Below are 22,032 nucleotides of genomic sequence, written 5' to 3' on the forward strand. Positions count from 1 at the left end.
TGAGTTTTTCTAGTTCGCAGCTTTTTCCTCCAACGATTTTCTCGGCTGTTTAGCAGGAGGAGGCAAATAAACCGAGCCGGGTCGGGAAATCCTTCCTGCATTTTCTCAGTTTACCTTCCGAGTTTCTTCTTCACTACTTTGTATTTTCATCCCAACACGCTGTTTATATGCAGGGTGTGGCTATCAGGTATGCGCTGCTGGAGGGGGAGGAGGGGAGCCGGGAGAAGAAGCTTACAAAATATAAGAAATGAACAACTTAAAATCGGTTCAAACGTTTGGATTGGTCAGAGTTTTTACAGATTTAGAGTAAATTGAGGGGTCTAACTACTACATTTCTTATTGTTCATGATTACAGAATGTATAGACTACTATCAGGACGAGGAACCGCTTCACCCAGAGGAACACGTCTCTCAGCAACATTACCTACCCCAGCTTGAAGGGCAGCTGAACCGCAGGATTTGGGTCTTTCCTGCTGCAGCACCTGAATCTGATTGATAAGTCAACATGCTCGGGCAGAACTTGACAAGTTATTTAATTTAAATCAGGTGTGTTGGATCAGGGACACATCTAAAACCTGCAGGACTGCAGTTCTGAGGACCAGAGCGGAGTCAGAGTCAGAGCTGTCACACAATGGCAGCATTGACACTCGCTGCTGGTTCGCTGCAAACATAGAGCTCACATCTGCACCAGCTGGAATGAACAACTGGTTTCTATAAAACAATGGTCAAATTGTCCTCAAGGGAAGTGCAGAAACGTGTTTTGGCATTAGTTAGTCTGAAGATGTTCTTAGATCACAACCTCCAAGCCAAAGAAGAAAAAACGAAGATGGAAAGCTGAGCTTAGGAGCAGAAGAGAAACATTCCCCCCTGAGGAATATCCATCACTCCTCCCCGCAGAGCTTTAATCTGTATCTCTGTACCTTGCTCCTCTACATTCAGTCTCTCAGCTCTCCTGTCTGCTGATGGCTCTGTATACCTGCCTACAGCCTACTTGGCACAAATCCACGCGGCTTTGAATCTTCCAGACAGGAACTTCAATATTTTAATGCGTGTGGGTGCACTGAACACCCACTGTGCACAGGCGTCATAACTTTCTTAACAGAACAAGATGCCACAGAGGCCATGGAGTACACGCTTTCCGTTTTTATTTGTATTTCTCACATGTTGCTAGACAGATGGTCACCGAGCAGAGGGAGCGAACAGAGAGGAAATAACATTTTTTCACCCCTACCTGCACCACGAGGATGACCATGCCTATGGTTCCCAGCAGATGCTTGTTATCGTCCAGCCATTCTTCCACCTTCTCAAAGCAGCCCTGCGATGCAACAGAAGCTTGTAAACATCCAGGTAGAAAACAGATAAATAAAAAAAGAACAAGCAATGCATGTTAAGTGTGCCAGTGATGGCATGTCACCTCGGTAGCTGTCAGCTGGTAAGTCACCTGGAAAAACTCCACATTTTTTGTTTTTCGAGCATTTTTCTCTCCTCTGACGGCTGAACACCAGATCAGAAGTTTTATTCACATGTGCTGACATTAATATGCAGACATACACATGAGCACGTGTGCAGTAAGTGCACGGCAGGATACATTCCCACCTGGGTTCATTCACAGGTCACCTCCTGGCAAGGTGAGGTATATGATGGTGGTTTCAGCTGCAAAGTGGACTCCTCCTGTGGTGCAGACGCAGCACACAGAGCCTGACTAAACAGCATGTGCTTGCCTCCTCTGGGCAGGATTACACACAAGCTTTCAGTGGTGAGATTCCCCAACGGGGCGACTCATTGTCTGCCTATTCTCATATTGGCAAATATATTACAGCTTTTAATCCGCTACTCTGGACCTGCTAACAAACCACATACCAGACCAGTGGCAGATTAGTGCTGCAGTAGAGCATTGTGAACACAGGGCTGGAAGGTGTGTGAGGGGACAAGAAGAGGTGTTGACTCATGCAAGACAGAAAAAAATTCAGCAATGAGAGGAAGAAAACGTTGAAACTGCTTTGATTGCACACGAAGAATGAGGGAACAGCCACTGATCAGTTTTACAGCCCATCTGATTTAAAGCGGAGATGATGGCTTCATTTCATTTAGTGTTTCTTAGGGCAACATAATCATGATTTAAAGCCATGTGATGTACGTCGGAGACCTTTAAACATAACATGAAGCAATATGAGGACATAAATTGTGCTTATGATCCTCCTGGTGTCAGTAATAGAATATGAGACGAGGGGCGTCATGCTAAAGGCACATGCAGAAAGAAACATCCGTATTTTCTGGTCTTTTTGTGTTTTTGTTCCTTTGTTTCCTGTTTGCAGTAGTTTTGTGGTCATTTTCAACCTCTTTCCAGCTATTTTGTATTTTTTGCTATAATATTTGTAGCTGTTTTGCACCTGTAGTTGCTTTGCTTTGCCATATCCGCTTGTTTGCTTTGCGGTTTCAGTCCTCTAATGGACTTTGCAACATGAAGTGCTCTTGGGCTTGAACCAACAAGGTCGGTTCAGTAATCCTAATTATCCTCTCTAAATGTTAAAATGTCTCTGTGGTTTGCTGTGTATTGAAACAACTGCCTGAACATTTAGGACCACAAATCTCAGAGTATTGATGTAAGAAATTACAAAGTCCAGTCGCAGAACATTCTAGATAAACGTCTTATAAGATTTTTCTCTCTCAGATATTGAGGTATTGAACTGTTTAAGCTTTCGCACCATGGGGGGATTATAAATCTCTTATTGCTTTAACAACAAGCATTCTGCTTTTCTCACTTTAAAACTTGAATCCTAAAAGGTATAAATGAAGACTTGTATGCATATTTACAGTAATTCCCATCCTTGGATTTTAGTAGTTCTTCTTTATTATCAGTTTTTGTAAATGTTAGAAAAACTTTATTAGACAGATTCTACTGCGGTGTGTTTAAAATGACAAACTTTCTACCATCAGAAATACTTTAACAGCAACAAAACTGCTATTAACTACTTGTTTGTAATCATTATATACGTATTTGGTGGTTCACACCTGTTGGACAAAGCAGGATTAGGAGCTTATCCAGGTCACTTCAGGCTCAGCTTTGGCTTTTCAGTAAAACAAAGCTGGCTCTCTTCTTACTGGGTTGTTTCACCATCCTATGTCCTGCTGGATACATAAAGCTGCTCCGGAGCAGGTTGATCTCTGTCTGCACCGCTTCACTGACCTTCATCAGCACACAAACCGCTTCATCTAAAGCAGAGGTGTCAAACTCTAGTCCTCGAGGGTCGGTATCCTGCAGGTTTTGGTTGTTTCCCTGCCCCAACGCACCTTATTCAACTCAAATGGATCCAACAGCTTCTTGTCAACCTGTTCGTTCATTTTGTTCAGGTGCGTTGGAGCATGGAGACAACAGAAACCTGCACACATTCAAAAATAGAGGTACCAGCTTGTACCTAAAAAGGTACAAATGCTTGTCGCTGGGGGTGTACTCTTTTGAGAGACATTTCTGTACCCTTCAGTTCTGGTCTATTTTTGTACCTTATCAAGTTCAACCTTACCTTATCAAGTCATGTTTTTTATGTTTTTCACAGCATTAGGCCTGGTCCATGCAACTTGGCAATATTATCTTATCTTTAATCTTCAAAAAATAAATCTTCAAAAAGTCAAAACACTGACATTGTGGGCTGCAGCAAGTGTTGTGCTTCTAAACCGGTCTTAACAATACATTTCTTTTGAGGCGACTTTTAAAACATTTTTTAAATAAACTCATCAAATATCAGTTGTAATATGTGGTGAAGTCGTAGGGGGGTTATACTGATTGCTGAAGAAAAGCTGGTAAAAGTCCCAGTATGCACCATACGCTGTAAAAAATAGTCCCGGTACGCAAAAGGATAGAATTTAAAAGTGCCGGTACTGCGTACTGCTGCGTCCCGGCCCGCTTAAAGCGCTGCTGCTAACAATAGTTTTTGTCACGACAAACATTTTTCAATGCTGCAGGTACCTTTATGGTTAAAATGGTACAAACTTGTACTTTATGTCACTTTGAACCCTTTTTCGTACTCTGAAGGTGCTTCTGGTCTCTTAAAGACCAGTGTTGCACTTTTGAGAGAACATTTCTTTAAAATGTACCTATAGGTACAGAAATGTCCTCATCTTTCTACCTCTATTTTTGAGAGTGCAGGATACCGACCTTCAAACCCAAATTCAGTCAGTTCACTTCGACATTTACCGAAGTTTGATTTGTTTTTGTCGTTTCTATTAAAGATCATTTCAAACAGATGATGTTGCATTTTAAAACACACACCGGTGAGACGTTGGATCTACTCAAGCTTTCATCACGTGAAAGTGACATTAATTAAGCAGTTTCCTTTTTGCTGAAAAGTTTAGTTTATTTCATCTATATGACCAGCTGGGTGGTAGAGCAGCATCATAGCAACACGCTGCGGTTAGTAAAGACAGACCAGCTCAACATGTTAAACCTGCTTTGCAGTGCAGGTCACAGATATGTCTGTTCTGTGATATATTAATCTGGTGATGCGGGAATGTAAGTCTGAGTTTTAATCCGTTAATGTATGAATTTATTGAGCCTGTTACTGTTTTTATGTGTGTTTCGTATACATGCTTTACATGATTTAAGCACTTTATTCTTTGGTGCACCGATACCTGAATCAGTATCAGGCCGATACTATCCGTGTTTACTTGTACTTATAAAACGTTTTCCAATACTGCAGATGCAAACTAATGCAAAGTGTCAACTTTAATGCAAAGAAATTCATTTGTGGAATTAATGCATTTTTTTAACACATTAACATCAAAGTTTATTGATTTCCGGTGCTGGGTGGAGTAGATGGACCAGACACCAGATCCACCTACAACTACCTTCCTAGAGTACTGCCCTGAGGTTTTTCTTTCAGAAATAATCTGTCTGTCTTATTTCTTGTACGGTTTAATCATTTAAGCCCTTAAGAGTTGGGTTCACTGCTCACGTTTCCAATGAAAACCACTAAACAATCCAGCGATCTGGTCCAGGAGGCTCAAAGGAAACATTCATCCAGAGTTTATGAAGACTACTCTTGGAGCTGCTCGACCAGAGGAAAAGTGATAGGAAAGATGGGACTGAAGCCATCTCTTGTGGACGCTGCCAGACTTGGCATGGCCCAGTAGGACCACTCCCCTGTCTGGCTTTGGTCGGTGACGGAGGCAGACTGACTGTTTAGTCCTGAAACAATGATTAGTGTTTGTTATTTACTGCATTTTCTGGAGCACAAGGCGCATTTAAAATGCCTCGATTCTCTCAAAGATCAACAGTCCACCTTATGATCCGATGCGCCTCTATTTCTTAATTTTATTGACCAAAAACTGACTTAATGTGGTACTTGGCGCTGAAAGAACTGTCAAAATGTTGTTGTATGACTCTGGTAAGCTGCGAAGCTGCACCACTGTCAGGAGTTCGCGGAGTAATATGTACTGTCGGTTTACTGTGTGGAACCATAGAATAAGCGATTTGGACCCGTGCATTACCAGTAGGGTTTAATGGATGACACGGAGTCTAGAACACCACGACGTGCAGCGGCGTTCATGCTCAGTTATAATAAGCTCTTACCTTCCTCCCACACAGTAAACATTTTATAGCTGATGTTTTTATACAAAACTTGCTAATTATGCTAAAGTATAGGAACTATTTTATTTTGGCCTCCATGTAGTTTTTATGTTAAACAACTGTTGTCAATCAAACAGCGTCTTTCTTTTATTCACCTGTCAAAAGCCAGCTGATATGAACCAGCTGATTAAGGTGTTGCTATGGTGACGCCCGCAACCGAGCGATATAAATGTGATATAACTTGCCAAGTACGTGCGTGTGCATACGAATATAAAGCACGCCAACTGGCATTAGTATTAGCTAAAATCCAAATCTGGCATTATCGCTGCAGAAGAACCTCATTTAGAACGTAATGTAGGTGGTACATCACAGCTAATCAACCAAAAACCACTTTATCCTCCATATTCTGACAGTTTTCCAGCCTCACGTTTAGAGGACGGCTGCAGGGTGACCCATCTCGTATATCACATCTCTTTTTTCTGTCCCGTGCACATGTCGAGATGGTTGGGGTTCAGATATGTTCTTTTATAGAAAGTGACAACGTGTGGATTGGTATTGGCGGCTACCACACCAGATGTTGGTGTTTGAAGAGAAAAAAATGGTTCATTGCATCTCTAGTTAGTATTCACAGATTATCAGATGTGTGTTTCTGAAGTGCAATAGTTTTAGTTTTAGTGCACACTTACAGGTTTTGTATTGGATGTGTGTTTAAATTAAACTCCATCCGTTAATTCTCCTGTATTTATATGAAATTATTTAGTGTAAAGTCCTGAACTAGCATCCTTGTCAACTCACCCTGTTCCAGAACATGTTGGTGGAATTTCGTCCACAGTTTTGGTAATGCTCCTGGCAGCAGCGGTCAGGAACTACTTTCTCTTTCAGGGCCTCGTGCCAATCAGTGTATGCTATCACACCGCAGCACTTCCACTGTGAAAACAAACACACACACACACACCAAATGCAGCTCTTAAACAACCAGTTTCTGTGTTTAAAAATCACATTAAAGCTGCAGCTCCGACCCTCGAAATACATCAGCTGGACTTTTTTCAGTTGAACTTTCCTTCATGTGATGAAACATTCCCGTGATGTTTGTAATGCTCAGATGTGAGGCTAGGTGTGATGTGAGGTCCACCAACCTCTGCCTGGATGATGTTCCAAGCGTTGCGCAGGCCTATGTTGTTTTCTGAGTTGTACAGAGACAGTCCGTCCTTCAGATCCTGCTTGGCGTTCTCACTCACCTGGAGATGAAAAGAAAACAGTCTCTGGTTTGAAGTGCTCAGAAGAAGCCGTGATTTAGGTAAAAGCAGTCATCAGGAGTGTTTGAGCTTTGCATTCACATTCCTTTTTCTTTAAAAACTCAAACTATTTCAGTCTGTTTTTATTGTCCCTGATTTGCAGAAAAGTGTGTTTAGATGAGTAACTACGACTGGATTTTTTTCCCCATAAAAAACTCTTTGGAGACGTCTGACTGGTGCTTCTGTGACTGTGAAAAATGTCTGAGAGGAGCAGTTTGCACAGAGTTCACACAGTTATTTTGTATTTATAAGATAAATGAGATGTAATCTGCATATGATAGAGTTAAAATATCCAGAAGGGAAAGTGTCATAGTGGACTGTCTGCGCTGTGCACAGGAAACTTTCAGCAGTTTCTGAAGGATTTCTGTCCTTTCTGTCGGGAAAAGACTTCCGTTCCTGTCGCAGTGTGGATTAACTTGCATCTTCTAACCTCTTGATAGCTATCTACAGATGTGGGATTGTGCACAGGTCAGCGGACAATAAGGGCCAGGGCAAAACCTTTCGCTTCATGAAGAAGTCCCTGTTGATCTCAGAGGTATGACCAGGATCCTAATCCAGTTTTAGACGATGTCTTCAAGCCATCTATTCACTACAGATGGTGTGCTGTTTACCTCCAGAATGATCTGGTATTTAATTAAATCCTTTCCACCAATATCCAGGTAAATTTGTTAGCAGTTGGACCGGGTCTTTCTTCATGAAAATCTGCTCCTTCCACTTTTTCTCTGAACACACTTTGTGAATAACTCCTATTTAAACTTCATTTGGCTGCAGAGCATATTTCCAAGCTGCATTCGGCTCATTTTGCCGTTTCATTTGAAATGTTTGTGGCTGAATTTTCTACGGGATTTGCTGAAACGCTTTTGGCTCTCTTGACGCTGCTGTGCAGAAGCACCACTTCACAGTCTGACTGCAAATGACCCAAGAAAACGCCGCTTTGATTAGCCTTGTCAAAAATCCTACAAGTTGTGCCCTTGTAAAGTTCTGTTGATCTTTCAAACCTCTACTTCACCCACACTGTTCCAGCTGATTGACTTTTCTTAGTTAAAAACATGAAATAATGATAAAAAAAAAAACCCTTTGAAAGACTGTCGTTCAACATATAACTGAACGAAAGGCTCAGCACAGGCGTGACAGACTATAAAACCACAACATATAAAAGGATATAATATTGAAAACATATTGAGGAGATGACCAGCAGCAGTAACACAGGAACGGGATTTACTGCAGTACAGGTACTAATATGGATATTAATGATAGTAAAATACTGAAGAAGAAAAGAGAAACGACTGCAGATGCAGACAGTGGATGTGCCGGTGCAGTGTGTGCTTCCGAGTGTCGTATTGTTTATTCGAGGCGATTTGCATTTAGCTTGAGGAATGAAGCTGTTACAGAACCTGCTGGTCCGGCTCTGAACGCTGCAGAACCTCCTTCCAGAGGCTGTTTTCAGCTGCTGTTTTGTTGGAAAGCAATTATTTTGAGTGCCGTGCCGCTGCGAAGAGGAGCTTTGGGACAAGGTTTGAGGAGTCAGAATCTTTATAAATAATAGAAAATTTGCATCACCTGACCTTTCCAGCTAAAGTCCTCACAAATCCGACACATAACTTCCAGCTTCTTGCCTTGCATGAGCTGCACATGCATCACCGCCAAGATGAAAATGAGTTTTTTCTGCCGTTTTTCTGGGATTTACATTAAAGTTTTTTCTGCATTTACCAGATACTGGTGTGAAGGTTGGCTATAGTGGTGGGAGAAAATAGCAGAAGCTCAGCTCTTTAACTTTGTCTTGTCTTTATTAGTTACAAAAATAAAACGCATGAGTCAGCCATGCACCAGCTAGCAGTTAGACAAGCAATATTCAATGGCTGCTCAATCACAGCAAAAATGCTCTCTCGTGCCTGAAGCTTCTCCTCCAGCTTTATACTGGAGGCCCCTCCTACAAGACAAACCAACATTAATTGACATTCACTTTACAATTAATACAATGCCTAGATACAAACTATACTACGTACGTCAACATGCCAGTAAAATTTAGCCAAGGCTATAAACATTTCAACATGGCTTAATATATACATATAAAAAAATAGATGATTCATTAAAGATCAGTCACATTAACATGAACAGGAAACACCCCTTCAAGGTCTCTACACATGGTACAAGCCATTTCACCTGCTCTATAAAGGTCTATAAAGGGACACTCACCATTCTGGTTCACCTACTCACCAGGAGGCATGGTCTACACCAGAGGTGTCCAGCTCCGGTCCTCGAGGGCCAGAATCCTGCAGGTTTTCTATGTATCCCTGCTCAGACACACCTGATTCAAATTAATTAGTAGTAGAGCTTAATCAGTTGTGCACGACATTGGCTGTTTGATCCATTTAGTGGAAGCTAGATGTGTTGGAACAGGAATACATGGGAAACCTGCAGGACAGCGGCCCTCGAGGACCGACTTTGGACACCCCTGGTCTACACCATGACAACTGGACACACATATTCAGTCAAAGTCCTGAAGAACTTCATCTTAAACTCATGAAAGCCGTCAGTCCACAGCATGAAGCTCGCCTTCACTTCGTCTTGTTAAGATGTTTGTGCAAAACTTGCAGGGAAAAGTTCGAATTGCTTTGCATTCCCTACGAGTGATGAGGAAGGAGAGCGATTCCTCCACAACGACGTGCTCTGCAGCTCCCTCCTCCTCTTATTCTACCTAAAAACTGTATAAAACAAAAAGAATCCAGATACATTCCTCTTAGCTGTGAAAAGAAGAAGCATTTCATCTCCATCTGCATCTCACTTCAGCCACAGCAGAGGAAACTTTCCGATGCCACCGAGAGCTTTTCGTCTTGCCATCCAACATAACGCTCCAACAATGACTTGGACTTTTATGTGATATATGGAGATCTGACACACTTTGCTGTGGAACATGCCCTTCCGCAGCGCGAGCAAATCATTTTCCTCTTGACTGAACCCCAACATTGTGCTCAGGGTTGTGTCATGTCTGGTGGAGATTAATATCTCATTTGATGTGTTAATGAGATACAGAATCAGAGCTTTAGCTCTCCTGCACTTTGCTGTGCCCGTGGCGATTTGCTAACTGCCAGGAGAGATTGAGAGGCTTCGCAGATATGGGGGTAATTACAGCTGGAAATAAATGACATGCGTTGCCAAAACCATGTTGTACATCTTCACAGGCAACAAAAGTACAAAAAAAAAAAAAAAAAAAGGCGATAAAAGGGGAACAGTAGCTTTATAGTTTAACGACACAGCCGATGTGTGACTCAGAATAAATATATACATCTTTTAAAAAAAATGTTCACATAACAAAAGATGCATCATAGGTGTGCCTTCCTGACAAAACAAGGTGCTTTCTGTTATTCTTTGATTTCCGTATTCATATAAATATTAAAGAAACGATGCTATCAGCTGTGTTTGATGGCTGATGAATAAATCCTTTAGTTTAAAAGAAGAATATCAGGCAGGAACTCTGAAGCAGCCGGCTCATGTCTGCCTAATTTATACATAAGAAATGCATTCTTAATGCCACTTGACTAATGGCTTTTATAGCTCAGACTTTATTCTGTTAATGGGCCTATATGTGAATGACAGATCAAACCTTCCTTCGATCATTCAGAAAACCAGACAAAGCTGTAAAATGACAGGTTCAACAATTCGCTGGAGGGAATAAAGAGCCTAAAAGCCTCTTCTTCTCAGCTGCAAGGCATTCAAAATCTGTTTGCTGAATTAGACATAAAAGCAAACAGAATTCTTACTGTGTAATTAAAAATTTCTTTGGAAATAAAATGCTTTAGCGAGCATTAATCATGCAAAAGCTATTTAAAGCATCCTCTAAGACCTCTGAAATAAGCTTACTGTCATTTCAAATCACATTGTTCTTTCCCACTGCGTAACTTCGCTGATGCGAAGGAGCGTCGGAGACTCGCACCTCGGGCTGCCGGCCCCGTCGTTTCTGTCCTTGTGCAGGAAAATGAGACGAAGAGCAGCATCATCAATCTCTGCCTTGTACTTGGTTTCAGTTCGTTTTCCTCCATTCCCCCATGCAGCCCATATGTGGTGATGTTCACTCATTACCGACTCCTCACGCTAACACAGCCACTAGAGAGCCCCCATTTCTACAGTAAAAAAATCATCTGAATCTCCAGTAGATTCTGCACAGCTCTCATTTCATGTGTGGAAGTCTTTGTTATAGTTTGAAATGAAACCTAATGATCCAGATTTCCTCCTAACAAGAAGCAGACAAATGAGCTCAGAACAAAGAAGGACTTGATCATGCAACATTCTGACCCATTTTTCCTGCAACAGAAGCAGATAAAAAACACGTTTTTGTTGCATTAACCTATTTTTTTTCTCATGAGGAAAACTAACTTCTTGACTGAGGCTTGCTGTTGCTGCAACCCCAAAGCGTTCCTCGTATCAGACCAACACCATGCTGTGCAAACACCGGACTCTTCCTGAAAGCTGCTACAGGGCATCAATGCAATATTTCATGTGTGGCATGTTGACAAAGCCCTGAGACGCGGCTTATACTTCTCATTACATAGATAAGCTGGTGCTTTCCTCCAGGCTGACCCTCTCCACACTCAGCAACGCAGGACAGCACAATTCATCACAGAAATCTAAAGTGTTCAGCTGGGAAAACACATGAAACGGAGAAAATGTGTGAAAGTCAAGCAGATATTCGTACTGACAGGCTTGAAGAAGATGAGCTTTTCTTTCTCTGATTGGAAAAACAAGAAGAAGGATTCGCAGATTGTCAGCTGGACTTACCAGATGGACAGGTGTTGGAGATATCTGCTAAACTTTCCCCAAGTTTCCCACTCACATCCCATTCCAGTGCAGATATGTTTCACTCTGCAGGGTGAGAGAGGACTTCTTCCATCTGACAGGACTGGGCTCCAGATCCGGTGACATGCTAACACCCGTGGGAGCAGGCACACACAGACCTGTCACGCTGCTGACATGGAGCTACGCTGAATACTCATTACCAGAGTACATGACGGAGCTGCCTGTTCCACTTTCCACAAACGGGAAAGATCTGATCTTTTCAGTGTTGAAATGTACCACATTTCAACATTTTATCAGCCAGACAGCAAAGGTTAAATCTGCCACTGAGGCTTTTTTTCTGCTGTAATACTGGGCAGCACCCAGTTAGGTCACGTTCTGCCCAGTTCCAGCAGGTTGTGTGAAATCTTCCATTCATGGTAAAAAGAACAAAATCACCATCTTTATTGGATTACTGTGTCTAATCCAAAGTGAATTACATCTCTCCAAAACAATTACGCATCATATTAAAAAAACAGAAGAAAAATAGCAGCAATCGAGCAGCGATGCAGGTGGTTCAGTAAACACATCGCCACTCTGAACACTGCTAAATGAAGGTAAGAAAAAACAAGAAAACAACACCATCTGCGAAATAGAGCTTCACAGATGGCCTGGAGTACAAGCACTTTTTCACAAATACGGCCAGATGAAAGGGACTTTTTGGTAATCTGGCATCTTCTGCATGCTGTGAGAACAGCGCTGCGGCCTATACGTGACCTTGGCAAGCATTTTTAAAGAAAAACTAAAGCTTTGATGAAAAACACCAAGCGAAAAATGTTCCTTTTGATTAGTTTGGCAACTTTAGGCCTGCTGAGAGCTTGGGGACTGCTTCAAAAATGACACTTTCACGAACTCACTATGGTTAACATCTAAGCAAAAATGGGCTGGATTACACACCCAGATGTCAGCAGGCGACACTGGAATTCAGCTGAAGTTGCTTTCTGGTCGCCTGGGTGCTCACCAGCTGGACACACACTGACCCGATCAGCATCCAAGGAACGGTTCTGCTAAGATTCACCTGCAGAGGCTGAAAAGCCCGAAGTACTGAGAGAGAATGGAAGAAGTTAAACTCCATACGTACTAACAGCAGCTAGTTTTCTTTGTCTCCCATTAATATTTAACCCGACAGTTTTTGGTGCTCCTGTCACTTGATTGCTCCTGTCCTCCGCAGGGGGAGCATGTAAATGAGACTGGCCTGTTTGTGTATATTTTTGTGAATGTGTACGTACATGTGTTTACATAGATAAATACATATGGGTTATACGCATATGTTCATGCAAATGTCTGGTTTTTTTTCCTTTCTTTCTCTATCTCTCTCTCTCTTCCTCTCTCTCTATGAGGTGTTTTCTCCCTTTTCTTCCCTTTCTGTCTCTTTTCTATCTTCTCGGGTCTGGTCCGGCAGTAGAAACTCTGTATTACAATTATACAAAATAAATAAAGGCATAAAATAAGAATCCAGAAAATCAAGGGGATCATGGTACCAGTAATGCTCCCCTTGGCAAAGTAAATTTGCTCAGCAGAAAACAGCATCCAGACCGTCATTCTGCTGCTTAAATGCTGGACAAGACACGGATTTAAAAACAAAAAAACAACTCAGTACTTACTCATTAAAATAATTAGTTAGAAACTTATGATACCCGCTGAGAATAACCAAGCGACATGATAATTCTCAGAGGTGCAGAATCACATCTGTGTTCACACAGTTTCTTTTTACAGACACCTTTTTTATTGGGGAAAATCTTTGCTTTTTTAAATAGACTCCTGACAGATACTGTGCATGTTGTGACACAACACAGTAATCATCTCTGCTCTGGAAATCTAATGGATCACTGAGGTAGTTAAGGGTCCATCACATCTTTGTCCAAATAAAGACGCTTATTTGCGGCTTTTCCATCATATCTGTGTCGTGAATTTCAGCTTTGTGAGTGAAAAAAAAGCAGATTTTTGTCTCAGATCACGCAGGAATCGTTGGCTGAACCAGTATTAAACTGTAATCAAATGTTTAAGAGACAACTAAGCTTTTCCTCCATCAACAACCAGAATCTTCCCTTTTCTCTTCCAATTTATGACTTTTAAACACAGCGCATGTTCACATCCTCCCATACATGATCATTATTGGACCGCACACTATCAGGCCACGCTGGCTTTAACTGTCAAATCCTTTGACTCTTGGGAAACTGAGAAGCTAACAGCATTTTACTCTTATTAGCACAGCGGAGGACGAGTGTGTCTAAAGCTGGGAGCTGTAATAACTGATTTGCAGACAAACAGCATCAGAGCCAGAGGTTCCCAGCAGCACATCATTAAACAGGACACTTAATTCCCTCACTTGCCCTGCGAGCCTGTGCTGGGTAGCTTCAGGCCGGGACCGATGACAGATCCAGGGGGAAGACCTCCTGTCCTGCTCTGTAATTGGTCAGGATATAAAAAAAAAGAAGAAGAAATGAACCAAACTCTGCTTTATTGCAGCAACACATGGCTGGACGTGTCTGCTGCCTTGTTGGTTGTTAGTATGATAAATCAGACGTGTGTCTCAGCCTGTTTTTCTCCAAACTCGTACTTGACAGAAAAACTTCCTTCTTCATCCATGACGTCACCGTCTCTCACCTGCTTGGCGTTCTGTAACACCTGCCCGCGTACAGTATGTCACCTTTTCCCTCCTCTGAGGCTCGCTGTGGCCTTCGCCGTCTTTACCTTTGGTCTTTCATTTCCCTCTCCTTCTCATCTCCACCACCTGCTCACCTACAGCTTTTCTTCTCTCTACATCCCCATGTACACGCTCCTGCGCTTTGAGGTTCAGCCTGCCAGGTTCCTCCTTTTTTCTTCTAATTCTGAGCTAATAAACCTTTACTGGTGTTCAGCTGGGCGTGTTGGGCCGACGAAGGCGCAATGAGGTCACGGCGTTAAAGACGGATGGCTGTAATCTGGTTTGTGGCCCAGCCATCTGCTGCAGTCAGCTGCCTGCTAACTGCAGGGCAAGCCTTTACTGTACTACATGCCTTTACATGGCATTTAATCAGAGAGCTGAACATCACTGGGATGTGGAGGGGAGACAAGAAGTACCCATGCATACCTGGAGGCAAGACTCCTGGCTGAGGAAGATGAAAGAGAAATTCTAGAAACCTCTTCAGCAGAAATAAACTGGTGAAAAAATGCAGTTATAAAGGTGGAGACGAAGTGACGAAATAAAGGCTGTAAAAAACATGTTCTTGCAGAGAAGAAGAAGGATGCTGCATGTTATCTCCCCCAACACATCTTACAGACATCTTGTCACACAGAAGGATCAGAGCTCACGCAAAGCATCGAGTTATGACTTAAATATGACCTATTTAAAAGACTAAAATGTCTATTTTACAGGCTTGTCAATACGCGTCTAAAATCTGCCATCTACTATCTGTCTCCTGACTTGTTAATGAATGCCTTGTGATTAGAGGATCAAATAGGAGAAGTGTGTTAGTGATTCCTCTGATCAGAGCCTGTAGCAGCGATGAGGGCGAGCCTCACACAGCATACAAAATCTCACTAGAAAGAAGCAAATCAAGAAAGGAAAAAACACAAAAAGCAATTTCTCAAGGCTTTATGTGATGCGTGCAATTTGTCCTTCATCCAGTGCTGACATCCTGCCAGCCCCGTCAGTCTTTAACATATAATCCCACAACCGGTGACAGCCCCTCTCACTTTTCCTTCAACTTCCACTAAGACTTGTTTGGAGAAAGATTTCACAGACCTGTAATTTGCTGTTTTGGGTCTTTTTTTTTTTTTTTTTTTTTACCAATAAAAACCAATAAAATGACACAAATTTAGCTCCTCATCCACATTATCAGGGCTTACATCCTATTAGGTCTAAAGACACTGCATTTGGGCAGGATGAGACAAACATGGAGCGTGGTCGGCGTGAACGCCATCGCTCTTCATGAGGAAGACCCAGATCTTCAGTAAAACTACTTCGTTGATTTCTCGTTTAACAAATCTTCCACCATACTTTGCTATCTGTTCCTAACATCACAGGTGATGCGAAGGCAGTGCCTTGAAGTCAAGAAGCTCTACTTTTGCATTCCTTCAGAGAGATCATGACTTCTCCCTCTTCGTTTTTTCTCTCCGAGTTAAGCGGGTAATATTTTGGTGATAAGGCAACAGGCATATTTACCCCGACATGGTGTGCCTCTGAGACCTGATCCAAAGCTGAGAATGGATTGCTTGCTAAATGAATTTCTTTATCTGCCCGAGAGGCTAAGTTTGAGCAATATCCTCTGAAGAAAGTGGGAGAATTAACTCATGTCCCGAAGGCTGCGAGACATAGAGACCTGGAAAAAAAAAAGAAATAGATCTATCAACGATGTCCTTGAAAACCGATAAAGTCTTCATTGCTCGCCCGACACAAGTCCCTTGTCATCTCCGGCATGAAACATTTGTGCAGCGATTAGATTAAACACAGTGGAGAATCTTGTCTGATCGTTGATGTCGGTGAAATCACAGCTTTATATATCCTCATCTGTTGTGGCCCCAGCTGACTCAACCTCATGGGGGTCATGGGAAGTGGGCTTGGCTAATTACTGGGAGCCAACTGGTGAGGGCCGCGCTGCATTTAGTGGCCTAACCTTTGACTGCTGTTCATGGCAGAAATGAAGACATTCAAGCTCCGATCTGAGAAAGAACTAAATATAAAAGGAGAAAATGTTGACCTCCGGAAGCAACTGGAAAATGGGTAAATTTATCTCTCTAACGCCTGTTATTGCTTTCTGCATATGTGTGTGTGTGTGTGTGTGTGTGTGTGTGTGTGTGTATGAGAGCTCCGAGACGCTGCATCCCAAGGCAGACGTTTTCACGCTGCAGTGTTTGCTCACAGTCTGGCATTATGTGCATACAGTTTGAAAATCTGTTTCCATAAAAAGTGGGACTGTGTGTAAAATGTAAACGAGAAAGTAACTATTTGTTTTCATTTCGAAGGATTTGCAAAGTAAAATAGCAGAAACGGCATTATTCCTGAGGAAGGGTGGCTACTGGTTCCAGTGGGTCTAAGACCAAACCTGGAGGCTAATTCTGCTATTTGATCTCTGCTTCATGTTGTCGTTATGTGCAACATGTGTTACACTGTTTTACTGAAATATGTGAGACATTTCCTGGAAAAAAGACCAGATCTGAAAGACAGAAAGCTGACATGCCAATCTGGCGTCAATACTCTGATGCAACGTGTTCTTCCAGAGCCTGTTGAACGGATAACCTCACCCAGGTTGCATTACTGCCCATCATGTATAAGTATTTAATCATGTGTAAAACCAAAGCAGTGAAACAGCAACTAAAACCTCAAACACATCTCAATATGCGTTTAATCAAAGTTTCAGTCTAACTTGGTTTGATCATGATGTGTCCTGCTCCGCGGCTTAACCTTTCCAGAACTCTGATCCGGACCTTCTGTTGCATGTGTTGCAGCTGCTGCGCTGTGAGAATTTTCCAAAACACACTGACAAGTCAGAACTCAGCGTAGAATATAAATAAAATCAGGATGCAGTTATCTGGAAATGCCACAAAACAATCACCTTAAAGAACAACAGCACACAGAAAAGCGTGTTAGATGTTGAAGGTGATGCGTGATAAAAAAACTGTGAGCTAATCTATAAACTGATGGAAGAAAACGTGTCTCAGTAAAGCTGGAATGAAAGTATGAACAAGTACGTTTATAATAAATGAAACCGCAAAAAGGACTTGGGTTAATGGTAATAGATAAGTGATATATATATATTATATATAGTTTAATAAATAAAATAACTCTTTAAATAAAGATGTTAAATGGTTCAGCAAACTGAACAGATTCTGAAGCAGTTTTAACATTTATGAACATTATGATTAAAATAAAATGACTCTGAGATGGGATTTTTATAGCAAATGTTGCAATATATATTACAATTTTATCTTCTTAAATCAAAGTTTATCCAAGTTTAAGTTCAGCGTTAACAGAAAAATATATTTTAATGTGAGATGCTGCAGGTATGAAACCTGGATTAAGAGTCTCGTGTAATCAGAAAATAATCGCACTAGTTTGCAATTATGCTAATTGCAACCTTTAAAATGTCCATTTTCATAAAATAATAATAATAATTTATCAAATCTTCAGAAGATTGCTAAAAACTGGATGCATCTTGTCTGGATGCATCTTGTCAAAAAGGTTGAAAATCAATACCAGATGGCAGGTATGTTCAGGCCCTCGGGCATCACTGCATCACTAAATCATAACCAGGCAGGATTATGTCACAGAAATCAATGCAACGGCTGAGGAAGACTTGTAGGTAAACACAGTTCTTCATGTCATCAGGCGGGTTAAAGCTCCATCATGGAAGGTGAACCCGTATGTGCACATCGTTAGGAGATGTTGGCGTGTTCCTTCATTTAAAATGGACGGGTCTGCACTCTGTCAGCTTTCCAAGCTGTGTCTCTGATTGCATCCTTGCACGGTGCAGAGCTGGAACGGCCAACTTGCACATCTGGAAACGAACCATTGATGTTTTTAAAAGTATGTTTCTACATCCAGAAAATTCAGGAAAGACACAGCATACTTCAGGCAGATAAATCTAAAGTGCATGATCTGTCTAATACAGCAGGATAGCTTTGTAGCAGAAGGAAACAGATGCTGGACCGCCGTCCAGACCTTCCACCAACAGGAGAACTGGTCTCTGCAGTTGCCAGATGTTTACCGACGCAGAGAAGCCACACAGTGGAGGTAAACTTGCCCCATCTCTGTTTCAGACATGTTGCTCTCATCATATTATGAATAAACTAACATACTGTACATATTGCATATCCTTTGTTTTTTAGTTATCTTTTTTTACACAATGTTTTGGAATTAAGGTCATGTTTAATTTGTTGCGTTTGGTATTTTTCAGCTCGCCGTTGCGTCTTCCACTGCAGAACCGTGTCAGCTTAAAGACCATGAGCATCCCATCCATTCACTATTGGTTTTTTGGTTTCTGGTTTTCTCCTGAGTGCAAAAATATCTCTGGATTTTCTAAATTCCTGCCTGCCTCCTCCTGACGGATTCAGCCTCTGTGGATCAGACTTTTTCACCCACTTATTGATGTGCTGACAGTTGACCTAATTAGCTGTTAGGTGTTCCACTGTGTTTCCATTCCTCCATTTCTTTTCCAGCTTTCCAAATTTCCAACAGTTTACAAAAGATCCCTTTCATGCAGGCTTTTGACTTTTGCACTTCAGGCTAAATATGACATCACCGAGGAAGTGATATTGGACTGAACAGCGTCAATAAACATGATACATAAACGTAAGAGACGGGACTTAATGGACTTACCTTATCTGAGTAGACAAAGAACAGGATGAGCAATATCAGCTCCGCCAGAAGGATTATCAGCAGTACAATGAAGAACTGTTGGAGAAATGGAGAGAAAGTCTTTTTTTATACAGTTGCTCTGGCAACCTGATTGGTTAAAGTAATAATTTGGCATTTTCAGAAACAGATCTGACCCACGTCGAAGCTACAGAAGAGAACAGCTTCCCATTGGCTTAGCTGAGAAACAGAAAACAGGATAAAAGTTTCTCTAAATTTCTCCTGTAAGAATCCCGTGAAACTCATTAATCCAAACATTTCATCTTGTTTGCTGAATCTGTGAAAGGGACTTGTTGTAAGTTTTACGGGAGTCTACGTCAGACTGGAGTCTAAATTCAGGTCTGGCAACTTCATCAGCTGTTCCATCAAAATTCCTGGAGCTTTAATTAAATGGACTAAAATAACACAGAACTTCCAATTACCAACATATTATGTGTTAATCTGCAAACTTTTAAAGAGACGAGGCCTAAAACGAGATGTTTTCCCTAATTTACAGTCTTTTACTAAGCTCCACTGGTATTGATCTGTGAAGAAACAAGAGGGAATCTGATTGCTGGGAGGCTTGTGAGTGCACGAGAGGAAGGAGAGACGGCTAAATAATTCCTGAGATTAATCTCCAACACAGCTTTGCATCTCAGACAGCCGCTCCTCTCCTTTCTCTACATGACTCCACGTCAACGTGCTATTTACCAGCCTCTTGTGCGCAGCACAGGAGGACGAACCTAGATTGGAGAAAACCCCATTTATTCCAAAATCCTTTGGGAGGGGGGAGCTATTTTTTTCATGCTTTGCCCCACATGAAACAGCAACAATAGTCTGTTGTTGTGTGAGTATGTGGGTTTCCACTGTTAACAGCTTGTCACAGTTTCATAGAAAACTTTCTATGTATGTCTGAGATGTTTTGATGGCTTTGTGTGTGAATATGTCCAAATATTCACACATATGATCAACTTTTTCACTGTATACGCACATATTCTGCTAAATAAAAAGCCCTTACACGTAAACATTTTCATTGTTTAAATGAATGTAAACAGTTTTTACAAACAAAAACAGAGAGAAAACACTGAAAATTATGATTCAGCTTTAAATATTTCTAATTCAGATCTGACGACTGATTTCATAGTAAGGTCTGAGATGACGTCTAAGTGCATGCTTAGATCTTTTTGCTTCAGAAAAGATAAATTTACTCTGATTTTTCAAGCCCCCTCAACACTTCCCTCCTCGTCAGCCCTCTGAGCACCTGAACAGGCAAACAAAAACAACACTGATGATTTCTGGACACTGCAGTAAACAGATTTAGCAGCCAAATATGGAGCCGTAAGAAACATCAAAGCATTTTTAGTTTCCATTTTTCATTCTCATCCTCTCCTCTTCCTCCCTGCTTCCCAGTCTCCTCCTCCTTTTGCCTCGGAGTTGTTAAGCACGTGAAGGAAGCCATGTCTAACAGAAGATTTGGAGGGGCTTTTGACTGATGCAAGAGCTTCAAGGGATTGAGTTGTTTGGGATGTTAAGCACTCAGAGCTGCAACTCCACTCCTCATTTAAAGTTTCTATGAGTGAGAGCTTTTTCTTCTTCTTCTTCTTTCTGTCTGCAGTAGAGTCACACAAACCTCATTCCACTGGATGAACGTTCATAATTAACTTGCGCCTAAGATAAAACACTTTGTACAACTTTGGGCAAACAGTTCATCGTCAAGACGGCGCAGTCTTTGCAATGTATGATGGAACGTTCTTAATTATTCAGCTCATAAACATCAAATGCCTTTTAGCATGTTATGAACATACAGAAGGATAATTTACCTACATTTTTTCAAAATTGCTTCCTGATTGACAGCCTTTTGACTGAGCTGCAAGCAAAAAATGCTGCAAAATGACATTCATTGGTGTTAATTTGCAAAAAAAGAGGTAAATCCTATTGTTCAACCTAATTTTACAGACTTACAGAAGTCCTGTCAGTCACTGAGCGTTCTACAACTGAGATTCTGGCACGTAGAGCTGCACTCTAGTGCACGCTGCACACCCCAGCATCAGATTCAATCGATAATTTAGATTTAGCAGAAATAAGACACAAACAGTGCATCAGTGATTGTGTGTTATTTCATGGGCTTCAACAACCGTATAAATCACATTACTGGAAATCTGATGGGAGAACTTCAACCAGCTGTGCATGCAGATGCAGGCAGATGTAGGGACTAGTGAGCGGAAAGGTGAGAAAAAAAAAAATCATCCAGTCACAATCTATGAAATAAAACAGGACTGTCCTAGCCCAGTCCTCGAGATCTACCATTCTGCCACCTTTAGATGCACCCCTTCTCCAGCACACCTGAATCAAATGGCTGAATTCCCTCATTTCCGCCATTCAGCTGTGCAGAGACTCGATAACGAGCCGTTCATTTGAGTCAGGTGTGTCGGAGGACGGATGCGTCTAAAAGCTGGAGCCTAGTAGAAGCAGAGGACCGGCCTTGTTCATTCCTGACATGAAGCATCACTTCAAGCATTAGCCTAGAATGCCAAACGTTTGTTGTAAGGAGGGGATTTAGGATTACATCTTTCAAAGTGCTTTATAACCATTTTACGCATTTAAAGACTGGTTTTTGCAACTTTGCATGATTTCTACACGAAGAAATGCCTGAAACCCTGCATTTTTATCCATTATATGTGTGCATCATTATGTGCGGCCTTTTCACAATGTCCATCGAGAAGCTAATTTGGCATGACCTCGCACAGAGCTAGCTGGAGCGAGCGAGCTGCCATTAGTTGTCACACTGCTAACTACAAGGTCTCAGCTATATGAGAAAAACACGACACACGTTGCTGCCTGCTGGAGTAAACATAAGAGCCAGCACGAGAAACAGTGAAGGCACAGTGGAGTACTTCCATGTTTGATGGCTATGCCCACACAACAATAAAAAAATCCCATTTTGAGTGGTGTTGGGGCTGTTAAGTATGTGGCTGATGTTTCCGATACGCTGGTTTCACTTTGTCTTTCCGTGCTCGATGTTCTGAAGTA

General features: G+C 41.7%; 1 protein-coding gene across 2 annotated transcripts in view; it reads right to left on the reverse strand.

The window, feature by feature from the left end:
• tspan9a (tetraspanin 9a) overlaps positions 1-22,032 on the reverse strand; it is a 241,406-nt gene that overhangs the window by 7,646 nt on the left and 211,728 nt on the right. For both annotated transcript variants that reach the window (XM_079246822.1, XM_079246821.1), the window contains 4 exons: positions 18,988-19,062; positions 6,699-6,800; positions 6,358-6,489; positions 1,231-1,314 (listed from right to left, as the gene is read on the reverse strand). In XM_079246822.1, coding sequence (XP_079102948.1) covers positions 1,231-1,314; positions 6,358-6,489; positions 6,699-6,800; positions 18,988-19,062 — 393 coding nt within the window. The remainder of the gene's footprint in view (positions 1-1,230; positions 1,315-6,357; positions 6,490-6,698; positions 6,801-18,987; positions 19,063-22,032) is intronic.

This window comes from Telmatherina bonti, assembly GCF_933228915.1.
Source record: "Telmatherina bonti genome assembly, chromosome: 2".
Lineage (NCBI taxonomy): Eukaryota > Metazoa > Chordata > Actinopteri > Atheriniformes > Telmatherinidae > Telmatherina > Telmatherina bonti.